General features: G+C 43.6%; 1 protein-coding gene across 2 annotated transcripts in view; it reads right to left on the reverse strand.

Moving 5' to 3' along the window:
* The window catches only part of ATP11C (ATPase phospholipid transporting 11C (ATP11C blood group)), a 167,652-nt gene extending 144,980 nt beyond the window's left edge, over nt 1-22,672 (reverse strand). For both annotated transcript variants that reach the window (XM_082610483.1, XM_082610481.1), the window contains exon 1: nt 22,496-22,672. In XM_082610483.1, coding sequence (XP_082466609.1) covers nt 22,496-22,522 — 27 coding nt within the window. In that variant the 5' untranslated portion in view covers nt 22,523-22,672. The remainder of the gene's footprint in view (nt 1-22,495) is intronic.
* Nucleotides 22,673-25,475: the final 2,803 nt, after the last annotated feature.

The raw sequence follows: 25,475 nt of genomic DNA on the forward strand, positions 1-25,475 counted from the left end.
TACACCAGATTGTGAGACCCCACCCGCAGTTTCTGATACAGTAGGTCTGAATCAGAAGCCTGGGCATTGCATTTCTAACAGCTCCCAGGTGATGCTGATACTTGTCTTTTATAAACTTTCCAACAACTTTAAAAAACCTATGATCAAATGTAAGCACCTCAATAAAATATAAAACCAAATTTAAATAATTTGGGAATTTTCTGCCCTTTTTCTTTAGCAACAAATATTTCTTAAGAATTTATTCCAGTAGTCGGCACTATACCAGACACTGGCCCTGGGCACAGAGCACTAAGTAAAAGCACACATGCCCTTTTAAATTTTGTTCAAGGGGGAAGGCAGCTAATAACTAGCTCCAAGATTCATTATTAATTACAGTTGCAGAAAGAAGTAAGAGAAGTACAAGGTGCTAGGAGACCCCATTGAGATTGGGTGGTCTGACCGCAGCGGAGGTCGGAAGGTTTCCTTAAGGATGCTTGAGCTCAGTACTGAAGGAATAGAAACGGGGCCCTTGGGGGAGGATTCCACACAGTGGGAGCAGTGTGCGGGAGGAGGGCGAGCCCTGAGGGAAGGCCAGTGTGACTGCAGTGTACAAGGCGAGGGGCAAAGGTCAGAGATGTTATTGCACAGGCAGGCAGAGCCTGGTGTGCACAGTAAGGATTTGAAATCTTACTCTGTGAAGGGAACCACTTGGGGTTCTTAGCATGAAACTGACTTAAACTAATGCGATGTTTTAAAAAAATCAGTCTAGCTGCTTCGCAGAGATGGATTAAGCTTGGCAAGACTGGATCCCAAAAATATTCAGGAGGCATAACCTTTGGAATTTCGTGAGGGACTGTGGAAGCTGGAGGGAGAGGAAAAAAGATTCAAGGGTAACTTCCAAGACTATAAAATGCTATGAAGTGATTAGCAGTGCTTTTCCAGTCTGACTTGAGTTTTTCTCTGTGGTGTAGTATGACAGGCAAAAAACGTATTTTATCTGTGCATAGAAAAGGACTGGACTCACTAAAACACTTAAAATAGTAGGATAACAGATCAAATGCTTCCCTTTTCCAAGAAGAGAAAATTCCTTTTGAGAGCATTATATATTAAGCTCAAAGTTAACCTTACTGTCTCCTTTCATGATTGTGGAAGCAAAGACTGACAGGGTTACTCATTCTGTAGTCTGTGAACTACAAGAGCATTTTATTTTTACCTTTCTCATGGCATTTATCACTTCCTGCCTTGTACTTTCATTATGTATCTGTGTATCTTATCTCCTTTCCTAAACTGTAAGTTCTCTAATGAAAGATAATGATTACTAACATAGAAATAAACCCGAGACAATCTATCTACCCACATCTAGGGGTGTTGTAGGTGGGAAGGGCATTAGAGTAAAAACAGGCAGAAAATGTTTTTCTTTTGTCTCATTAACCAAACGGGTTGTCATTAAAAAAAAAAAAAAGTGATGCAGAAGTAGGAAAAGGTGCTTATTATGTATTTTACATTGACATATAACTTAAAGCAGCACTCGAATATAATTAAAGAAAATAATGAAGTGTTGGAAACTACTGCTTTCTCTAACTGGAAGGGCAACTAAGCAAGATTTTGGATGACCAAGCGTGAACATGAAAATACTTCCATTATTTTTATGTCACCACATCCTTAAAACTGCACTGACAATGGCTGACTGAAATTAACCAGATTTCTACAGCAGACTCAAATCATCAATAATTCCTACACTTAGGAAAAAAATCACCCTACCACCCCCCAAACCCTAGAAAACAAGTATGTGCAACACACTCTGAACTGAGTGTTGCAGAGGGATCTTAGTCCCTCCTTTCTTAGGGAGCTAAGTTTACCGTCTATCTAAGAGCCAAGAAAAAAATCTCTCAGACAGATGCCTCAGTCCAGGTCCTAGCATGGTAATTCACCAATTCATTGTTTAAGGCTTTCTTGTATTGCTTGCTCTAAATGAAACTGTAGTATTCACCAATTCATTGTTTAAGGCTTTCTTGTATTGCTTGCTCTAAATGAAACTGTAGTATAGTGGTGTCTTTTCCACTAACCTGAATACTTTCAGATAAGGTCTAAGATTTAGGCATGTAAAAGCCTACCCTGGGTTATGGTAACCTCAGAACAACTCAGAATGGTATTTCTTGCTCACACACTTCATTCAGAGCTTTATTGAAATGGCACCTTGCCAATGAGGCCTTCCTTTGTTGCTCCATTGAAAAACTGCAACCGCTACCACCTGATACTTCCTATCTTCCTTCCCTGCTTTCTTTTTCCTTTACCACTCATCACTAGCATACAAGATACTACAATTATTTATCTTGTTTATTGTCTGTCTCCCTGTCTACTGGTTGTCCCCCCAAATCTGTTCTTCCTTTCTTCCTGAGCACCTGGCTTTCCAGCTAGAAACTGCATTTTTCTATCTCCCTTATGACTAGGGAGGACCACGTGACTAAGATCTCGCCAAAGGTATATGTGTAATAGTGATGTGTGAAACTTCCTGGTCATTTTCCTAAAGAAGCTTGCCCTGGACCCCTCTTTCCCTCTAGCTGGCTGGAACTTGAAAACCAAATGCTGAGGAAGGCAGAACTACCCCACTAGCCTGGGACACTAGGTGATCTCATGGAATAGAAGCTGCCTCCTTGCCCTGGGCTATTACAGGCCAGAAAGACAAAGATCTACCTTTTTCTGGCCATTGTATTTTGGAGCTCTCAGCTTATCCTTTACCCTAACAATACCCCCCCCCATTAAAATGTAAGGTCCATGGGGGCAGAGATATTAGTCTGTTTTGCTCACCAGTGCATCCCTAGCAAGTAGAAGTGCCTGACACAGGGTACGGTACCTAATATTTGTGAATTGATGAAATAGACAACTTCATTATTATCACTTCCACATCTTCAAACCACCTTCATGGCTTCAAGAAGTGCAGATTACAAGATCCAAATTGCTCCTAAGACAGTGCCCCAGAAGTTCCTATACTCCATTCGTTGCCATCTTCCCCCTCCTCCACTGAGTGTGCCCTTCAGCCCCACTAGCCTCCTTTTCAGTTTCTCAATGTGCCTGGCTCTTGCCCAACTCAGGGCCTTTGAACAAGCTGATTCCACTATCTACTCCCAAAACCCTCTGCAGAAGCAGCCCCTCCTTCCTTCAGTTATCTGCTTATATGCCATCTCCTCTGACAGAGCTTGCTGGCTACCCTATCAAAAACAGACCTTATTTCTGCTATCTCTGTTTCTAATTCATTTTATTCAAAACTTATGAAAGTGAGTAATTATAATATTTGTTGCCTTATTTTCTTTTTAAATTTTTATTTATTTATTTTTTGGGCTGCTTTGGGTCTTCGTTGCTGTGCGTGGGCTTTCTCTAGTTGCAGGTAGCGGAGGCTTCTCTTGTTGCAGAGCATGGGCTCTAGGCACGTGGGCTTCAGTAGTTGTGGCTCATGGACTCTAGAGCACAGGATCAGTAGTTGTGGTGCATGGGCTTAGTTGATCCACAGCATGTGGGATCTTCCCAGACCAGGGATCAAACCCATGTCCCCTGCATTGGCAGGTGGATTCTTAACCACTGCGCCACCAGGTAAGTCCCTGTTGCCTTATTTTTAAACTGTAAATTAGATTATAAGTTCCATAAGGACACGAACCACTTCTGTTTTTATTTACTACACTATCCTCTTTGCTTAGCATAGTGCCTGGCCGGTCATAAGAGGTCAAAGGTGCTGAGTGTTTATTTTTAAATATTTTGAAGTAGACATGAGTTAAAGCATACGTAGCTCTCCCATAAATGTAGTCTTCATATGTCCTTGACTACCAGCCTGACAATAATGTAAGCTTCTACTTATGGGGATATAAACCAATGCATATTTCGGCATGCTTTTAATTGTTTTCCTAGAAGGATTACCATTCCTCCTTTCCACTGAGTTTTTAGTTGCTAACGACCTGGTGGAATTTGAATGACTCCTATTTGTATGATGGACCAAGGGCAACTTTTACAAGGATGTCTCAAATGCAGGTTCATATGGGCATATACAATTCAAAATAAGTGATGATTATGTTTTGGGGGCATGCCAACTGGCCTCCCAGGACCTCAAACCCAAATATCAAAGATTCTTTCATCCCTAAGGTCAAGGTTTCAGTTCATCAATTTGCTTCTGGATTATGTAACCTGAGGTGGCCCTCTAGAACTGTGAGGGCACCAGCCAAACTGGGTACTCCAGAACATTCTGGAGGTATTCAGTAATTCAGACTTTTAAAAATGCTGTTTATAAAAAATGCTGTTTCCTTCAGTATTTATCTGTGGTGGTGGATATACAAACATACACATGGGATAAAACTGCATAGAAATAAATACACACACACACACACACACACACAAATGAGTACAAGTATACCTGGAGAAATCTAAATAAGATCAGTGGATGTTATCAATGTCAGTACCCTGGTTGTGACGTTATACTACAGTGTTGCAAGATGTTACCATGAACTGGGTAAAGGGTACACAGGATCTCTATTATTTCTTACAACTGCATTATCTCAATAAATTTCAATTAAAAAGTGCTGCTTCAACACAGAAACTAGGATGTTGAAGGATTCAACTGGTTATTTTCTGAAGAAAACAGGAAGGAAGAGGCTGGGGAAATGAGAGAAAGAGAAGTAAAGTAGGAGAGAATATAAAACCTCACAGTAGGAGAGATTACTAAAAGAATACTGCAATCTCTGAAAATATACGCACATATCCTGTCTTCTTCAGGTCACAGCGTCAAAGAATAAAAGGTTGTTACAGAACACCCAGTTCAACTGCATTTTAAAGTTCTGAAAAATGAGGCTGAAAAAATAATTTGCCAAATTTTAAAACTTTTAGAAAAAATAATAAGGAGACTACTTTTCCAACTTTGGCATAGGGAAGGATTGCTTAATCAAGACACATAAAGCAGTAACCATAAAGAAAGAAACCAAAAACTTTGACTACATTAAAGTTAAGAACTTCTTTATCAAAAGACATATATAAATATATGTGAAGCCACAAATTAAGTTATTTGCAAAAAATATAACCAACAAAGGATTAATCTCCTGAATATGAAAAGGACTCATAATTATAAATCAGTATGAGAAAGATAAACCAACAGAAAACAGTTAAAATACATCAACAAGTATTTCAGAGGGGAAACATAAATGGCCCATAAACGTATGCAAAGATGTTTAACCTCATTAGTAATCAGAGAACCAACAAAATGTAAGAAGTCAATATCAAGGGCAAGTATATGAAGCAACGGGAACTCATACATTGCTAGTGGGAGTGCATATTGGTAAAACCACTTTGGAGAACAATTTAATCTCTTCTTGTAAAGTTGCACATTTCAAGAGTTATTATGTGTATTTGTTTTCCTATACATATGCCTGAGTGTGTGTTTGTATATGTATATGTGTATCCTACACGCACTGGGGGGGAACCCCTTTTATAAATATACACTAAAAGACACATTTTCTGGTCATACAGAAAAAAAAAAAAACCCTGCAAATAACCTATAAGTCCACTGACAGAAGAATGGGTAAATTCTAGTATATTCCCAAAGTAAAATATTATTCAGCAGTGACAATGAATCAACTATAGCTACATAAAACCTTATGAAGAATCATAGCAATTTAATGTTGAGTAAGAAAAAAAACAGTATACTATTTCTATAAGCTCAAGAAAACTAATATATTATATAAATTTGCATATATATGTGCTAAAATTATTTTTTAAAGCAACAGAATGAGTCACAGAAATAAGGTTAATAGTTACAGGGTTGGGGGGAGGCAGGGGGATGAGATAAGACAGGAGCACACAGGTAGAATTATATTGGTAATGGTCTAATTCTGAAGTTGGGGTACAGGTACGTGAGTGGTCATTTTATTATTACGCATATATTTAACATGTTCTTCTATATGCACTGAATATTACATTTGTAAAAGACAATGTATTTAAAAACGAAGTGATTTTCCTAAGGCTACAGTGCTGGTTAGTGGAGGCACCATAACAGAGAAGTTTCCAGTCCCATACCTCAAAAAACTTCCACAATGCTAGGTATATATTAGGAACAAAAGAGACATTTGTTGATGCAACATGAATTTCATGACTATGTAAAATATTAATTCCAAACATGGATTCTATAAATCCATTAGTATGTCTTTTGGTTTGATTTCATTTTGATTAAACTGCCTTCATTAGTATGTTTGATTAGTATGTCTAAATTTGCACAATATTTTAATTACACTGCTTCACATTTCAAAACACGGATATATATTCTACTGACACTTTTCATCAAACTGGTTCTCAAATATGTACATATGAATTGTCTTCTTATTGCCCCTACTGTGGCCTAGCAGCTGTGACTCAGCCAATCCAAGTGCTGCCTCTCTATCTACCATTGTGCAGCTAACAGTGTTCAGGAGTAGAGATGAGTAAGAGTGTCTTTGGGAATTAACGTCAGGTGGCCACTGGCAAAGACAGTGGTGCTGCTCCCCAGGAAGCCTGCCCATCATATTTCAGTACCACCAAAAATGTTCTCCTCCATTAGAGCTGTTAGCTAAGAGGTTAATATAATCAGAGTTAAGTTCATTTCTAGAACATAGTACTAACAAAGGCATGCATCTGCATTTGATCCCCCAATCACTCAGGTCAGTGTAAAACGAAAAGTACAACCACTTTTAAAAGCCCATGAAAGTCTGTCGTTATTTCCATCCAAAGTACAGACAATTTAGTTCACACTCATTACTGTTAAAGAAGAAATGAAATTTGGGGCAGAATACAGTCAAATGAGCAACCAAGAGATGGAGACCTCCTTCCCTTCCTCCCTCCTTACAAAAAAAAAAAAAAAAAGAGAGAGATGAATACCCAACGAGTAACAGAGATAAACAACCCAATAGAAAATAGTCAAATATCAACTATACTCCAATAAGAATTAATTAAAAAAAGAAAAGAAAATAGTCAAAAAATTCCACTGCTAGACTATGAAGCCTAAACACTTATATGAAATTATAAAGCTGGGAGAGAACTTAAATATTGATGACCCAGGAGCCCTCGCAGTTCAAAGAGGAAACTGAGGACATAACGTTACAGAGCTGAGCCTGGAATTCCTATTTCTGAACTCCCATTCACTGAATAATCTTGGACAAGCCATTTGCCCTCTTTCTGTACATTTCTTCAGCTGTAAAATGAAGAGGCTGGACAACTAAAAGGTCTCTAAGATCTTTTACCAGTTCTAGGACTTCAATGAGCCTTACAGACCATGTAGCAGTCAAAACCCTTCATTTTACAGATGGTAAGGCTAGTAGACTACAGTTATTTATGGTAAAATCTTCCATTCCTGATCTCTACACAGTTTAGACTTGTTCATTCATCTTCACATGATCCTAGGACATAAGTGTGATGGTTAATTTTATGTGTCATCTTGACTGTGCCACATACTGCCCAGATATTTGGTCAGATATTCTGGGTTTGTCTGTGAGGGTATTCCTGGATGATATTAACATCTGAATTGGTAAACAGAGTAAAGCAAATTGCCCTCCATAATGTGAGTGGACCTCATTCAACCATTTGAAGGCCTAAATAAAACAAAAAGACTGAGACTTCCCTGGTGGTGAGGTGGTTAAGAATCTGCCTGCCAACGCATGGGACACAGGTTCGATCCCTGCTCTGGGAAGATCCCACGTGCCGTGAAGCAACTAAGCCCGTGTGCCACAACTACTGAGCTTATGCTCTAGAGCCCACGTGCCTAGAACCCGTGCTCTGCAACAAGAGAAGCCACTGCAATGAGAAGCCTGTGCACCGCAACAAAGAGTAGCCCCTGCTCGACGCAACTAGAGAAAGCCCGCGCGCAGCAACGAGGACCCAACGCAGCCAAAAAAGGAAGGAAGGAAGAAAGAAAGGAAGGAAGAAAGAAAGGCTGACCTTCCTCGGAGTAAGAGGCAACTCCTCCTGCCTAATGGCCTTTAAGCTGGGACACTGGTTTAACTGGCCTTGGGACTTGAACTGAAGCACTGGCTCCTCCTGGGTATCAAGCCTAACGCTAGCCTTTGGACTGGAACTTACACCATCAGCTCTCCAGGTTCTCTGGCCTTCCCACTCAGACTGGAACTTCACCACTGGTCTCCTGGTCTCCAGCTTGCTGACTCCAGGTCTTGGGACTTCTCAGCCTCCATAATCACGTGAGCCAACTCCCTGTAAACCTTATAAGCCAATTCCTTGTAAGTTTCTTTATATGTGTGTGTATGTGTGTGTGTGTGTGTGTAAATATGTGTATACATACATATATATGAAGAAATTTATTTTAACATTTACATGTAAATAATATTAACTGGGCTTCCCTGGTGGTACAGTGGTCGAGAACACGGGTTCAAGCCCTGGTCTGGGAAGATCCCACATGCCGTGGAGCAACTAAGCCCGTGCACCACAACTACTGAGCCTGAGCTCTAGAGCCCGCGAGCCACAACTACTGAGCCCGTGTGCCACCACTACTGAAGCCTGCGTGCCTAGAGCCCTGCTCCGCAACAAGAGAAGCCACCACAACAAGAAGCCTGCGCACCGCTATGAAGAGTAGCCCAAGCTCGCTGCAACTAGAGAAAGCCCGCGTGCAGCAACAAAGACCCAATACAGCCAAAAATAAATAAATTAAATAAATTAAAAAATACATAAATAAAAATAAATAAATAATATTAACCATTAGTAGTTGTGGCGCACGGGCTTAGTTGCTCCCGGCATGTGGGATCTTCCTGGACCAGGGCTCGAACCCGTGTACCCTGCATTGGCAGGCGGATTCTTAACCACTGCACCACCAGGGAAATCCCTACATGTAAATAATATTAAAATAATAAATATATAGGTATTTACACACACACAAAGACCCTGTTGGTTGTTTCTCTGGAGAACCCTGACTAATACAATAAGCAAATGTGTATAATGAATTAATGCTTATAAAGCACTTAAAACAGTGTCAGGAATTTACTACTCTGGTTTTAGCTGTTATTATAATGGTAAGAAGGCAAAGACAATTTACAACTAAAACAATTCCATAAACCTACAGAATATCAATGGAGTCACAGATCAGTAATTCAAGGCACTGAATGGAATAGTTATTTTTGTACACAGCCTAACAGAACACAAATGCTTACACTGAAGGTAAAATGAAAAAAAAAAGATAAAAAAGAAAACCCATTTTGAATTTTGATCCATATAAAATAAAAAGATTATTTCCATAAGGGCTTAAATGAGACCCTTACCACTATCATTTCTGACTATCTGGTACCCAGCAAAACTGCAGTAAACTCACAAAAAGAGTAACATTAAAAGTACTTACACCTCTATATAACCATTTTTTAAATTTAAAAAACAAGTATTTGTAAAATAGCTAGACCAAAAAGTTATCAAGACTTACAAAATGAAACACTTTAATCAGTAAATACGTCATTTCTTATTTATAGTGAAGTATTTTTATTGTATTTATTATTATTATTATTATTTTGGCCACGGCGCAGGGCTTGCGGGATCTTAGTTCCCTGACTAGGGATTGAACCTGGGCGCTGGCAGTGAAAGCGTTGAGTCCTAACCATTGGACCACCAGGGAATTCCCGAAGTGAGTACTTTTAAAGTATAATAGCAAACTTCAAGAAAGTCAATGTTGTAAATGTGTGTACAACAGTGATGCTCATAAATATAAAGTTATTCATTAAGTACATCAGAGACCATTAAATACTTAAAATATAATGAAAAATATATTGTATATATTCAAAACACAGCATGCTAGAGGAAATGACTTCATTTCTAAAATATGAGTAGAGATTTGTTTTTAACTGAACACAACAGTTATGTCTAAAGACTGGACAATTTGATCTCTCAGTCAAGCTCTCAAACTCTATGATTATAAATGGGAAATAAGATTAAAAATACAGATAGGAATCAAATTTCATTCATTCAGCAAATATTTATTGAGCATATACTACATGTCAGGCACTGAAGCATTAGCGATAAGCAATAAGCAAAAATGGTTCTTACCTTCATGGAATTTACTACATAGGGGAAAGCTTGATACTATGTAAGTAGCAAAAAAATATAATATGCCAATGTAAAGTCAACTGTGATAAAGAATATAAAAGAAAGGTTCACAGTGCTATGAGAACCTGGGAACCTGCCATTGTCTGAGGGAAGGATACAGGATAGCTTCCTTGGGGAAGTGATAATTAAGCCGAGCCCTGAGAGATGAGTAAGATTTCAGGCAACTGACTAAAACAGAGAAGTTTACCAGACAAGGGAAATAGTATATACAAAGGTCCTTTGGCAGATGTAAGGTAAAAAGTGAGGAAGACTTTTTGCAGTAACAGAAAAATCCATCCTAAAATCCACAAAGAATCTCAAGGGATCCTGGATAGCCAAAACAATCTTGAAAAAGAACAAAGTTGGAGGCCTCATACTTTCTGACTTCAACTTATTACAAAACTATGGTAATCAAAACAGCGCAGTACTGGCATAAATGGCATAAAGACATATAGACTTTTACTGAGTCATAAAAAGGAATGAAGTACTAACACATGCTATGACACGGATAAACCCTGAAAACATGCTAAATGAAAATAAGTCAATCACAAAAGAGCACATATTGCATATAGAGTCGATTTACATGAAAGGCCCAGAATAGGCAAATCCATAGATCTGCAGATTGGTGGTTGCCAGGGGCTGAGGAGAGGGATTGGGACTAACAGCTAATAGGTACAGGGTTTCTTTTTGGGGTGATGCAAATATCCTGGAATTAGACTGTGGTGATGGTTGCACAACATAATGAATATACTAAAAATCACTTACCTGTAAACTTTAAAATGGCAAATTTTTTGTCATGTGAATTATATCTCAATCTTAAAAAGTGAAAGAAAAAAAAGTGAGGAAGAGTGCAAGCTGATACTGGTCAGGTCTTTATCCAGAGTGTACTGGAAAGTCACTGAAGGCTTTCAGATATGAATCTGTAAAAGATCCCTCTGATGCTGTGTGGAGGATGGACTGGAGCATGCAGGAGTAGATGAGATCATCTATTGCAATGGTCCGGATAAGTGATAGTGGTAGCTTGGACTTGGATGGTGGTAGGGAAAGCAGAGAAGTGGATGGATTTGAGAGCTCTTTCAGAAACAGAACCTATTGGATTTGTTGAGATTAGATGTAGGAGATAAAGGGAAAGGGGCTATTAAGGATGACTGCTAGGTTTCTAGCTTGAGCTACTGGGTAGAGGACGGTGCCATTTATTCAAAGACGGAAGACTGGAGGAGGAACAAATATGAAAGAGAAGGGGTGCTGATGACTTGCACTAGAGTGGCAGTCATGATGATAAAGCAAAGTGGCATCAACAGCTTGTGGTGATGAATTGGTTATGTGGGAATAAGACGCAATTCATGTTCTGGTAAGTCACAATGAAGGTCAAGTCTGAATGTCTATTAAGAGCCATGTTGTTTAGTGACAGTGAAACAGTAGTGTTACTATACAGAATGTGCTCCTGGACAAAGGCCTGATCCCTGGCTTTTTACAATGACCACCAGTATTCAAGATAATAAACTACCGCATTGTCCCCATTTGGTAAAAGTTTCTGAAAGTGTGCACTTATTATGTAAGCAGGACAACTAAATAAAGTCATATGATATTACATGAAACAGGGTCATGAAATATTACCCCAAATGTTTATTCCATCCCAGTTCCTGTATCGAAATCAGAAGACTGAGGACCACTACCACTGGAATTATGGATTTCAGAAAAGAGTGTAGACTGGGAGATTCCTATAGCTATTACTGTGGAAATGAAAGCCACCTTACGTCTGCTTTCATTGCTCCCTTTCTATAAGTCTAAATTTCACCACGGCAAACATAAGCCATTGAAAATTAAGGTTTCTGTCTCTCTGCTACATTTAGAGTTGGAACCTAAGTCCTCTAAATTGACGGTTCCCCTGCTCTAAGTGCCATAAGCAATAACTCGGCTGGATTGCTCAGGTAAATGCCTCCTCCTGTAATGAGGTTGCCATCCCTAGAATCCCATGAACTTCAATTCCTTGGGTTCCCTACCACCTCATTCACATGCTACCTCCTCTACAAATCCCTCCTCCTCCACCCACTGCTTCCAGAGATTTGGTGCCCTCGTCTGAATGCTTGCGGCACTTACTGTGTGTGCCTTCAAGAAGATAGCAGTGATGACCTACTGCCTTGTGAGGAGGTTGTTCCTGTGTGTGGTCTTCTGTCTCTAATAGACTGAAAGCTACTGGAGAGCAAGGCTGTGCCTTACATACCTCTATAGCAACCAAGCAGGGCAGGAGTGTTCAAAAGAAGCTTTTGATTCATATGGATGTTTTCAGAAAAGAAGCCAAAGTAAATTGTGCACTATATTATAGATCCCTTAATCCATATTACTGCAAACGACATTAATTGTGAAGCTTAAAGAACGTCCCCAACTGCTTACACAACAGGTGTAACTTACATAATCTGCTCTACCCAGCTGTTACTTATTTGTGACAGTTCCCTCCTGGCTTCTGCTCCCCGTTGATCTGCAGGATTACTGCATCTTCCAGTATGATTTCCTGATTTATTCTTTGTCCAAAAACATAAAAGAATTATTAATTTTCCTTTCTGATAAGAGTTTTCAAAAAAAGGCTGAAACTTAAGAATAACCAGAGAGATATCTCTGGGGTTTTCCATGACCATAGAACTCAAAGAACAATCCTGCAGTAAAACAGTATTTATAAATATTTCCATAAAATTCATTCATTAGCCCAAGAACTTTGTTTTCCTTTTGGCAACTTTTCCTATATAATCATCCTTAACTAAATACTCTTCAGTATGCCCGCTCTTTGGAATTATGTTACCCAAAAGGATTTTTAAAATCAGCTGCCTATGAGCTAACAACTAGCCATGTATAGAATGGGATGAATTAATGATGTAAGTGAGTGTTGGGACTATGGGTAATTGGATGGAACAAGGAGGAGTGGGGGCAGTGAAGAAAGCACCAAAGTCAGAAAAAATGAAAATCCACGAACTCTGTGATGCTCCAGAGAGGAAACCAGCAAGTGTTGACGCTAAACTGGCAGAAACATCAATACTTCCTGGCTCCCCCACTGGGTGCATCAATTTACCACCGGCAGGCTGCTCTTCTGCTGCAAGTGACAAATAGTGAATGCATTCAACGAAAAGGAATGACCCATAATCCAGAAGCATGGTATGTGCAGCAATGAAAAAACGGTGGTGATTGCTGGGAGTCTCAGACTCAGTTCTTCTGCTTGATTAGCTTAATGACCGAGGGCAAGTCACTTCCATTCACTGAAAACTACCAGGATTTCCTAACAGCATGTAGGAAAAAGTTAACAGAGCAGGTCTGAGACTGACTGCTATTCTTTTTTTAAAAATAAATAAACAAACAAATAAATTTATTTGTTTATTTATTTATGGCTGTGTTGGGTCTTCGTTGCTGTACACGGGGTTCAGTAGTTGTGGCACACGGGCTCAGTAGCTGTGGCTTGCGGGCTCTAGAGCACAGGCTGAGTAGTTGTGGCACTCGGGCTTAGTAGCTCCGCAGCATGTGGGATCTTCCCAGACCAGGGCTCGAACCCGTGTCTCCCGCACTGGCAGGTGGACTCTTAACCACTGTGCCACCAGGTAAGTCTGTGACTGCTATTCTTAAAAAGGTCGGCTTACAAGGTTGGTACCCTTGACACAGACACAGTTGTTATCTGGGGAATTGGGTTTGTGCTAAAGGCATAATCGTTATCAAGAAAACTGCTCTGGGGGGGACCTTCCTAGTGGTCCAGTGGTAAAGAATCTGCCTTCCAATGCAGGGGACACAGGTTCGATCGCTGGACATCGGGGAACTAAGATCCCACATGCCGAGGGGCAACTAAGCCCGCGAGCCACAACTACTGAGCTTGCACGTCTCAACGAGAGAGTCCTCATGCCGCAAACTACAGAGCCTATGCCCTCTGGAACCCACGCGCCACAACTAGAGAGAAAAAACCCGCACACCACAACTAGAGAGAAGCCCACGCACCACAAGGAAGAGCCCGCGGTGCAACAAAAGATACCGCATGCCGCAACAAAGCTCCCCCGCCCCACCGTGTATTGCAACTAACACCCGATGCAGCCCAAAAACAAACAAACAAACAAAAAACCTGCTGATTTTTTTCAATACCGACGTGAAAGAGAGACTAGGAAAATACAGCCACCGTAATGCTTTAAGACAGCATATAACGGAGGAGTCTAAAAAAATACACGGTACCTGCTTGAACAAGGTAGTCTTCACCAATCCTCCCATATTCTATTAAATAAATATGGGGCAAAAAACTGATGACAATCTGTATTTCACAAATACATATTAACCTCCCAAATCTGGATATCCACGGGTCCAACATTATCTATAAACCTCAGATAATCAAGAAGTCAGCCGAACCAGCAATCCCTCCATACACCGCAGTGATTGAGGGGTTGTCTGCCAGTGTGCTGGCACAGGGCACCCTGCGCCCATATCTGCAGTGCTGATTACTCATTCATCATTAAACTGCGGTAGTGTTAACATATGCTGCAGTTGTGCTAATGTTTGTTTAACAATCACCACTGATCTACCTTTATCCCAGGCCAGGAAGGTAAGTGTTAAGTGAATGGAAATAAACTTGAAAACAACAGCTACTTCACTTGTGGAAGCCTCGAACCTCACTCCTCCCAACCAGAAAATTCCTCCCAATCTCAAGAATTCCAGATGCAAAAGATTATTCCATATAAAGCACTAAATGTAGAGGAAACCCCACCACCCTGAGGGGGGAAAAATGTGTTTTTATTCTGTGTTCCATGCTTTCACCTCTTTGGGAGAACTGATCAACCAGGTTAGACAAGCAGTCAGCCTTAATGATTTTTTTCCATCACTCAACAAACCAGTATTTGAATTCACTCATGGGCTAGTTCTTTGCACATCATCCAGACACAGGGATGTTAGTTATGGTTCTCCCAGGGGCCACTGGCCATCCTTTACCTCCCAGAACCCACTGCCCAGCTGCTCATTTGGACAGTTCCATCAATATGAAAATGGCCTGCTTTATCTGCTCAAATCTCACCTCTGTTAAAAGCTCACTAAGAGCACTGGAAACTACCTGATCTGTACGCACTCAATATTACCCACTAAAGGTTTGAATTACGAACAATAATCATGAACAGAGGGAGCAAACCCTTATAGAAGGTATTTAGACGACATTCAGAGTTTTATGTTGCTTAATCAGTAAAAGCCAGATCAGGAAAAAAAAAGAAAAAAACTTGTGTTCAGGTTATTTAATATTTATTTCAAGTAATAGTGATTCATTTCTAAATAGGTTTCCCACTTTACACAGGATCAGACTAACATCTATTTGCAAAAAAGCAGTTTGCCATGTTCAGGTCATATTGAAGGTGTCAAATGCAACAAATTCCTTTTCATCTGAAATCCAAACAACCAGAAAACGTCTGAGATTGTTCACTTTATTTCTGGTAGAAAGGCAAATGACAAGTTAAGTACACAACAGCAACTAATTCACAAAAACTCAAGTTGCGTGGAGCAGTCACCGTGTCCTCTGAGCCGTGTATGTAATGACAATATGTAATGACAATTAATCTCATGAAGAGAGGGCGTTTGTCTGGCTCACCAATGTGTCCCAGGGCCCACCACAGTGCCCAGTACATAACAGATGCTCAGTGAATATTTGTTGAATGAAATAATGTTCTCCAAGATCATAAGATGGTGTAATCATCTAAGAGATTATACTATGGTCAGTATAGTTTTGTCGTTAGATAGACTTATTCTAATACTTTAAAAATTGGTAATCAGTATATAGTAGACCCCAATGTTTAGGTTCTGATCACAGTTCCTATGTGGGGGGTGGTCTCTACACCAAAAAGCAATTCTCAGACACCAAGTGGGTGTCCCATAATTCACCTCAATTCTGACACTATCTAGGTTAAGCACTCAATTCTACAAGACTCCCCGCTCAACCATCCCCTCCCCGCCACTTCAGATACCAGTAGCAAGGCCAGGTGATCACTTGTGTTTCTGACCAACTGACTACAAACTGGGGGTTCCAACAACCCCCGCCTGGGGTTTCAGACACCAGCCTCAAGTCCAGGTTGTTACCTGTAATTCTGACCGACTGGCTATAGATCAGGTTCCCAAAACCTCCTCCTTTGGTTTGATTATTTTGCTAGAGAGGCTCACAAAACTCAGAGAAACATTTTACTTACTAGATTAACGGTTTATTATAAAAGGAACTGCCAAGCAGAGAAGATGCACAGGGCAAGGAATGGGAAAAGGGCGCAGTTTCCATGCCCTCTCCAGGCGCGCCACTGTCCCCAAAAATCTCCAAGAGTTCACCAACCTGGAAGCTCTCCAAACCCTGTCTTTTTGGGGTTTTATGGAGGCTTCATTACATAGGCATGATTGACAAACCCATTGGCCACTGATGATTGAACTCAATCGCCAAGCCCTCTCCCTTCCCCAGAAATCAGGGGAGTGGGACTGAAAGTTCCAACCCTCTAATCAAAGGGTTGGTTCCTCTGGCAACCAGCCCCCAACTTGAGGTGCTTTTCCAATTCACCTAATTAACATAATAAAAGACACCTTTATTGCTCTCAGTGTTGGAAATTCAGAGGGTTTTAGGAGCTCTGGGCCAGAAACAAAGACCACATATACATATATTTGTTATTATCAATCACAATATCACACCCAATTAACTAGAACTCCTCATTCTTTTTTTGTTTTTTTGCGGTACACGGGCCTCTCACTGTTGTGGCCTCTCCCGTTGCGGAGCACAGGCTCCGGACGCGCAGGCTCAGCGGCCATGGCTCACGGGCCCAGCCGCTCCGTGGCATGTGGGATCTTCCCGGACCAGGGCACGAACCCGTGTCCCCTGCATCGGCAGGCGGACCCTCAACCACTGCGCCACCAGGGAAGCCCCAAATCCTCATTCTTTAATCGTTCTGCATAAGGAAGAATTTACTATAAATATCACTGTCTATAACTAGAAGCTATTATTTTGGTGAAACATATAAAAATTGTTCATTCAAATATTTATCAAACACCTACTATGCACCAGGCACTGTGCCAACTGTCCTTGCCCCCAGCAGCGTTCACAGTCTAGGGCAGTCTTTCTCAACTGTAATTCCTCATCTCAAGATGCACGCAGAGGAGATGAGTATTACAAACAATGGATTCCCTAGGGCATTAGGGGTTGATTCTCTCCCAGTGGAGAAAGACTAATGTAAGGTACCACATAAGTTAAAAGGAAATTACAATATAATATGATAATAAAAGGTTGCTTTTAGTAGGGACAAATTCACCTGTTAAACCCAGCCACGTATGAACTACCTGGTAGGAGCCAAGATGCACACAGGCCATTTGTAATGCTTGTGTAAATGCAAAAATATCGCAATACATACATTTAGATAAATTTCTAAACACAATAAAATAAACTCATCAATATTTTCCATGCTCAGCAATGTCAGGCCAAGGATTTCAGTAAGGTGAAACAGAGAAAAAAAAGTCTAATTACCCTGATAATGATAATTCAAGGAGAAAACAAAAAACCGTGCTCCTAAAAAAAAAAAGTTACCTGAATTTTATTAATTGCCTTCATATATTGCTTCACTAGACTGGCCTTGCCTTGGACTTGAGGCAAGAGATAGATGGGCCCCAGGCTGAGCAGCTGGAGTCTGTCCCCTGTGGACAGATACTCCCAAAGAAAATAGCAGGAACAGAGAGGGGCTGAGCCCTGCCCAGAGAAAAGATAAAGAGACCACATATTCCTCATTCTCGGGGTTCAGAAGACCTTCCTGACTACACAGAAAGGCTCTTCGGTGGTCAAAAGGGAGGGGGCGCCACCCCACACTAGGTGATGTCAACCTACCCATAGGCCTCTGTGCTGGGATCCATCTTGGCTAAGAGATGCACGCACACATGGGCGGACCCTGAGATAAACCAAATACAGACTCAGAACCAGGCAAAGTCATGGGACTTCCCTGGCGGTCAAGTGGTTTAGACTCCCGCTTCCACTGCAGGGGGCACAGGTTTGATCCCTGGTTGGGGAACTAAGATCCCACATGCCATGCAGTGTGGCTAAATAAATAAATAAATAAAATTCATTTTAAAAAAAAAGAATCAGGCAAAGCAAGATGATTGGCCAAAAGAAACCTGGAAGAAATTTCGCCCCATATAAAGTGATTCAAACTACCACGAGGGCACGACTCTCTCTGAGCCCTTCTTCCTCCTAATAAACACTTGTTTCACTACCTTCCGTCTCTTTTTGGGAATTCATTTCTACAAAGCCGACAGGCCAGGTCCTTGTCACTGGCCACTGGCCCTGGTGGTCTAGTGGCTAGGATTCAGCACTCTCACTGCCGTGACCTGACTTCAATCTCTGGCAGGGGAACCAAAATCCTGCTTCAAGCCGCTGTAGGCCAAGGCCACCCGAGATCAGACTCAAAGTAATAAATTGGCTACCTATTTTGAATATTTTTGGTCTTATATTGAATTTTCATTACACCTTATGCAGTCTGATTTCTTTCCAGTCCTGGGCCTCTTTGACAGATATAAAATTTTCTATGTGATATCATTACTATATGCTTCATGATTTATGGAACCAAAGCAGTTTAAGAGCTTCTAGAATCTGAGATATATTTTTTTCCCAGTATTTCAACTCAAAACTTAAGCTTTTGTATGTCAATGATCTAGAAATTCATACCTGTTTAATATCACTCTCTGACAAGCTAATTAGACCGCATACACTTGGCCAAGCCCCCATCTACTTTATCAAGGAATGTCTTATTTTGAATCATTAGCATGAAATAATTTACTAAGTCAAATGGGGGGAATTCTCATTGTTTAGACTCTCATTAAACCTTTAAACCCATGTGAAAATGCTATTGTAATCACTAGGAATGTTATGAAGGGTAAAAGACAAAATAACATAAAAGTCCCTGACCCTTAAGTCTCAACTAGCCCAGACTTCCAATTAATCATGCTTTTAGGGACTTCCCTGGTGGCACAGTGGTCAAGAATCCGCCTGCCAATGCAGGGGACACGGGTTTGAGCCCTGGTCCGGGAAGATCCCACATGCCATGGAGCAACTAAGCCCAGCCCCTTCGCCACAACTACTGATTCTGCGCTCTAGAGCCTGCAAGCCACAACTACTGAAGCCGGTGCGCCCAGAGCCCGTGCTCCGCAACAAGAGAAGCCACCGCAATGAGAAGCCCGCACATCGCAACAAAGACTAGCCCCTGCTCGCCACAACTAGAGAAAGCCCACGCACAGCAATGAAAACCCAACGTAGCCAAAAAAAAAAACCTTCTAAAAAATGCTTTTAAAGGAAATAAATTGTATAGACAAAACAACTATTATTTATTTATTGTATTTATGGAGAATGGAGATGTTGACTGGGACCAGGCAGTGCTTTTATTGTACTTGTAGACATCCAACTCTTAAATCTTTTAAGACACCCCCTACATACCTAAATCCGAAAATCCTACACCAAATCCACCAATTTCTTTCTACCTCAAAACTGTCAAAAGGAAAGTCCTAATTCATCAGAAAGGAAAGAAGACAATTTTTAATGGCAAAGACGTCAAGGCCATGTCTTTAAAAAATACAATGAGGGCTTCCCTGGTGGCGCAGTGGTTGAGAGTCCGCCTGCCGATGCAGGGGACATGGGTTCGTGCCCCGGTCCGGGAAGATCCCACATGCCACGGAGTGGCTAGGCCCGTGAGCCATGGCCGCTGAGCCTGTGCGTCCGGAGCCTGTGCGTCCGGAGCCTGTGCGTCCGGAGCCTGTGCTCCGCAACGGGAGAGGCCACAACAGTGAGAGGCCTGCGTACCGCAAAAAAAAAAAAAAAAAAAAAAAATACAATGAATCACTACTTCGTTTAGCTTGAAACTGGAGAACCTGGGGAAATAAATGGCATTTTTTAAACGATTCAGCAAATACTACTGAGCCATAGGAGTTGATACTACTTCCCATGTCAGGCTTAAAATGTAAAGCCCTGTCCTAACACTTAGTATCTAGTTTTCAGTGACCAAGAACCATAAGCAACACCACTGTAATTTACGTCACATTCAAAGTCAATTTCACATACATACAGATACACACACACACAAACACACAATTCTGAAAGGAATTCACAGCCCCATCTCTGAAATATAAAAGCACACAACTTAGACTACATGTACATTGCTGTGCAAGGCCAAGTCCAACCTAAATCTTTAACTGTATCCTTCTAGTGATGTAAATGGGAGTGCCCCTCAATCTCTACCAGGCTAAAGAAGAGGACAGTGTTTGGCTCACTGATTAGAGGAGCTACAATTGGCCGCCCCCCACCACCAAAAATTTTTTTTGAAGTCATTCTTTAGCAATGAGTATATGATAGCATGTTTCACATTCAGTCCAAGGTTTTGCAGATTAATTCCTTGCCCTAGGGCCTAGGGCTCAGATACAACTCCTGAGAAGCTTTCAATTTACTGCACTGGTACAAATGCTGGAGACTTAACCATAGTCCTGGCTGCACAGGAAAATGTGAGCAGCTAGGCATTCCAGCCGAAACAATGAGGTCAAAGCTCTTCAGTGTGAGCGTAAGTGATTCTCTGCAGATATCTTGCACGGGGATGCAAAGTACTAGCCTCAAACCTGCAGGCTGGCACCTCAACAACTGCTGCAAATTCTGCTGCATGCCCTAGCTTCCTGGGCCAGCACTGCTTCATTACTAGACTCATACAGTGCAGATCACGCTAAGCAAAAGAAAAGCAAAGGGGGCTTTTAGACTGCTACTTGGGTTGTTTGGTTTCAAATGATCTCAATTTTGAGCTAATGAATTTATTACGAACCAGAGGGCAGTTGTTTTCCAGTATAAGAGAGCCACTGAAAAGATTACCCTTTTCCCAAATATTACAATTAGTCCTCTTTGTCACTTTTCCCTTTTTGTCACCCCCAAACAACACTCCAGGATCACAAGAATCTATGTGAAATAGAACTATGAAGTACAATGCTCTTTTACCTTCTCAGGCTAAATGTGAGAAACCAATTTTAGTCACTTGCTTTAGCAAAGCATCCAGTACAATCCAATTCCTAAGGATTTCAAAATCCTGATATGCACAACCTCTACTGCTCTGTGCCACAGGTAAACCTGCTCCAATTTCATAAGACACGGCTTCTGGGTGAGGTAAACATTTAGAAAAACATTAACATAGCACTATTGTGATAATAACATTCTAAAATGGGATGTACAATTATTTCATTTAGCCAGGGTACATTTGGGAAAGTTTCAAGCGCAGAAAAACATGAGAGTAAATTCATCCGACGCTTGAAAAATGCTAGCAACGCTTCGATTAGGAATAATCGCAGGAAAAGAGCCAAACCGACAAGTTCTCAAACAGACATTGGAAGCGGGGTGGTGGGCGCTCACAGCGCTCAACCATTTTTCCTAAGGACAGAAAAATGAAAATTTACAGACGAACCCTTTCTTTCACATCATTGGCAGAAATAAAATCCTATTCCCGCCACCTCATCTTGCAATTAAGGAAGTTGCTACAAATAGCAGCATAGAAGTAAATGGTCCCGGTTTTACTCCATTCTTAAGGTACCCTCCAGGAGTAAACAGATTACTCAAAAAAGTCAGTAGCCGGAAATCGCTTGTCCCGGTGCCAAACTCCCTCGGCAATGAAATTCCCTTTTCTGGGGATGTGGGAGGGGGTCAACGTGGACGGAGGAGTCCAGCCGCAGCTCCCTTCTCCCCTGGGTCAATGTCTGGGGTGTTCGGGGCTCGGCGAGGCTTCCGACCCGGCGCTCGGCAGCGGCGGCGCAGCCTCCTCGCGTCTCCACCTCCACCCAGCCCACCCTGACGATCACCCTCGCTTTCATTATACCCTCAAGGTGAGAGGCTTAGGCTGGGTCTCCAAAGTTTGCCCGGCCTCGGGTCAGCAGCCGGCCGAGCCCCGGGCAAGGCTGAGGCCGGCCCCAGCCTCCCACCCTTCAGCCCCCAGGTCTTTTTTGGGCCACGGTGACAGGTCTAGGTTTATCTCCATGTGCTCGTGGCAGAGGAAACAAAAGAAAGCAACCTCCCTGATAATAAAACGCCATCTTCGACTAATTGGCAAACCGAGGGGCCCCTGGGTCGGTCCCTCCACGGGTCCCTCCCCATCCAGCCCGAGGGTGGCCCCCCGTTCGAGGTAGGGTCTGTAACAGCCCCGGGAAGCTCCGGATAAATTGTCCGGGGTCGGGGGCGGGGTGAGGGGCTGCTCCGAGAGTCCTACCTGCCTTCCCACCCTGGCCGCCTGGGCAGCGTGTTTCAGTTAAAATGTAAAAACGGGTGCTTTCAGTTAAAATGTAAAAACGGGTGGTGGTGGTGTCTCCCAGAGATGGAGTCATCCCCTCAGAAAATTGTTCTGAGGGACCGGGCGAAGGGGCCGGCGAGCAAGCAAACCGGCACTCGTGGAGCCGCAGGGAGTGTACTTACAAAACGGTTAAAGCTCTGGCGGAACATCGCGTCGAAGGCTGCCGGGCGCCGAGCTGGGCTCTACTGGGCTGTCTGAGAAGGTGCCGTCCACAACACACTGCGGCGTGGGCCGGCGGCGCGAAACGGACGGCGAGGCTGGCTGCCCCGCCAACCGCCCGCCCTCCGCGGCTCTCCGCACTCCCCCCGCCCCCCGGCGCCCTCGCCCCCGCCGCCCCCGCCCGCCTCACTCACCGCCCGCCCCCGCCCCGCCCGTCCCGGGGACGGCGGCCCCGCCGTTCCCCCAGCTCCGCCGCCCCGCCGCTCCCGCAGCAGCCCGCGGAGAAAGCGAGCCGAACGCGCAGGGGAGGGATGGCGGAGGAGCGCTAGGCTCCTCCTGCAGGGAGGGGGGGCGCCCCGATCTCTCCACAAGCGCCAGGTTCGGCACCCCGCCGTCTGCACTCTTCCCCGGCGCGGAGCCACAGCCCGCCCTCCCTGCGGCCAGCCCGCGTGCTTCCGCCCCGCTCGCGGCCACCGGGGACCCTCCCGAGGCGCCCCGCGCCTCACCTCGCCTCAGCCCGAAACTACTCCCCTGGCTCGGGCGGGAGCGACAGCCTGCCCTGCCCCGGCCCTAACTCGTCCGCCGCGCGGCTTCGCTCGCAGCCCCTCCTCAGTCCGCGGCAGCCGCGTCGCCCGCCCGGCGCTTTCGTCTCGCACCCGAGCTGGGGAGCCACGGTGCACCCTGCCGGCCCGCCCCGAACCCGCCGGACAGCCGGGCTCCCCGCTTCCCGGCGGGGCGGAGCCGGGGTCTGCGCGAGGAGCCGGGACCAGCAGGGCGCTGTAGAGACCCCAGCGCGGGCGGGGCGGGGCGGGGCGGGGCGGGGCGCGGGCGGGGGGATTAGTTATGAAAGCCGCCCCCTCCTCATCTGGAAAGGCGCGGGTCTCCCCACTACCCTCGCTTCGCTCCGCTCCCACCTACGCGGCTTTCCCTCCTTTGGTTCTTTCTCTCGTCCTGTCTCCCCACCTAAACCGTCTCACTTCCACTTTCTCTATTAGGTTGTAAAGTCAGGCTTTGTGTCGTTGCTGCTGTGCAGCGGGGCGGGATTTCCCTGACAACCCCCCTTCCCCAAACCCCTCCCTCTCGCCCCTCCCCCTCGCTTCTCCCAGAGCAGCCTGGGAGTTGTAGTCCCGCCGCGCCCGTATTCCGCCTAGTACTGCGGGCTGGGAACTCCCCCACACGCCCGCACGGGATTTGCCCAGAGGGTTGAAGGAGGAAGCGGCTGAGACCGCTGGGCCGAACCGCGGTTCTCAGCTCGGGCTGGAAGTGGAGGCCAGGAGCGCTCGGTAGATTCCCCGCGGTGGGAAATGTGAAAAGGATACGTGAGGCAAAGCCCTGAATGCCCGGAGCCTTCCCTAGGACGCGAAAAATTGTGCACCGGGAAACGCTCTACACCCTCGGCTCCTAGTTTAGAACTGGAATTTGCGAAACTTTAAACATTACATATGAAAGCCGAGGCTAGAAATGCCACGAGACTGGCCGCCCCAACCCCACGTCGTCCGGTTTGCACCGCCCTTTACGGCGTGCCCCGAGGCTGTTGGAGCAGAACGTTCAGGTTCCTCTGAAAAAGTAAAGAAGAAATAAGTAAAGGAAGTTCAGGGGCATCTCCACGAGCCTCTACCGTGCCACCTTCTCCTGCCAGTGTGCCGCTGGGGACAGGGGCCAGCTACACCGCGGGCCTACCCTTGGGTCGTGAAGGGCCTTTACTGCTGGGTGCAAGCGCTTCTCCTTTTCCCCTCTGGGGTTTAGATTCATTTCAACAGACCTTTCCTGGGCATTTTCTTTGCACCAGGCTGTGTTAAGGGCTGGACACGGCGACTTCTTAAAAGGCCTCCCCAGAGTGGGGGGAGGTGTCGCGCTGTGGTCAGGCTACCCACGTGCCAAAACAACAGGTTAGAAAGTAATGGCTGCTAGACTAGAGGTGCCAAGTGCTGAGAGCGCAAGTAAATCTGAAAAGGGGGTCTGGGAAGTTTTCTCGAAAGCGCTGGAGGTTAAACTGGACCCCACAATATGAGAAGGCTTTAGAAGGACCGCAGTGGGCAAAATCCAGGGTGGAGGGAGAGGTCGGTGAGGAAGTGCCGGACAATCTAAGAAAAAGAACACACCGTCTTGGCAGACGCCCAGCATGTGTGGGCGGGCACAGCCTGGAGGAACTCTAAAACCCAAAAGGATCTTCAGAAACACCCTAGAAGTTTGCACTTGATAGTGTGAGCCACGAGTACCCATCCTCATTGAAGTGCAAACGCAGGAGACTTAAGGTATGTTCCCAAACTGTCCTGATTGCCAAGAAGTAAAACCGTGCGTTTCCAGTTCTTTCCCTATGATGGTTCCTTGTGTTTACTCACACTTAAGGCTGTATCTAGTGATTTTTAAGATTTATGTTAGATGTCTGTTAGTCAGATATTAGGATATTTTATTTTATTGGCAAAATGGATCTAAGGTTTTGCTCTCTGCTCTTTCAAAGATTTATTTTCAAATAGAAAAAGTGTATTTTCTGGCTTTACTTTTATTGAGCAGAACAACTAACGTAATTTAATTCACTAATTGTTGAACACCTACTATGTGGCAGACACTATTCTAGACACTGACTGGAATTTGGGGGTGGAAGAGTGTATTGCCATTTGTTCTAGGCATAAGTCTAGAATCCTTATCAATAAAATACATCCTTATCAATAAAATTGGTAATAGAAAATGAATTTAGACATTTGGGAATGCAAGTGCTTACTAATAAATAATAAGTAATATCTTTCCATATTCAATTTTGTTAAATAAATGGAAAAAATGTACTTAGCTTATAGATTCAAAGAGATCAACTTAAAAAAATTTAGAGAACTGGAAACTGGTTCTCAGTATTCTCTCACACACCATTGTGTATTTTCTCACATGCCATTGCCATGTTGCCCAGCTTAAAAGCAAGGCTTTTAGGATCTCCCAAGATATAGCAGT

The sequence above is a fragment of the Mesoplodon mirus genome (genome assembly GCF_964341445.2).
Source record: "Mesoplodon mirus genome assembly, chromosome: X".
NCBI lineage: Eukaryota > Metazoa > Chordata > Mammalia > Artiodactyla > Ziphiidae > Mesoplodon > Mesoplodon mirus.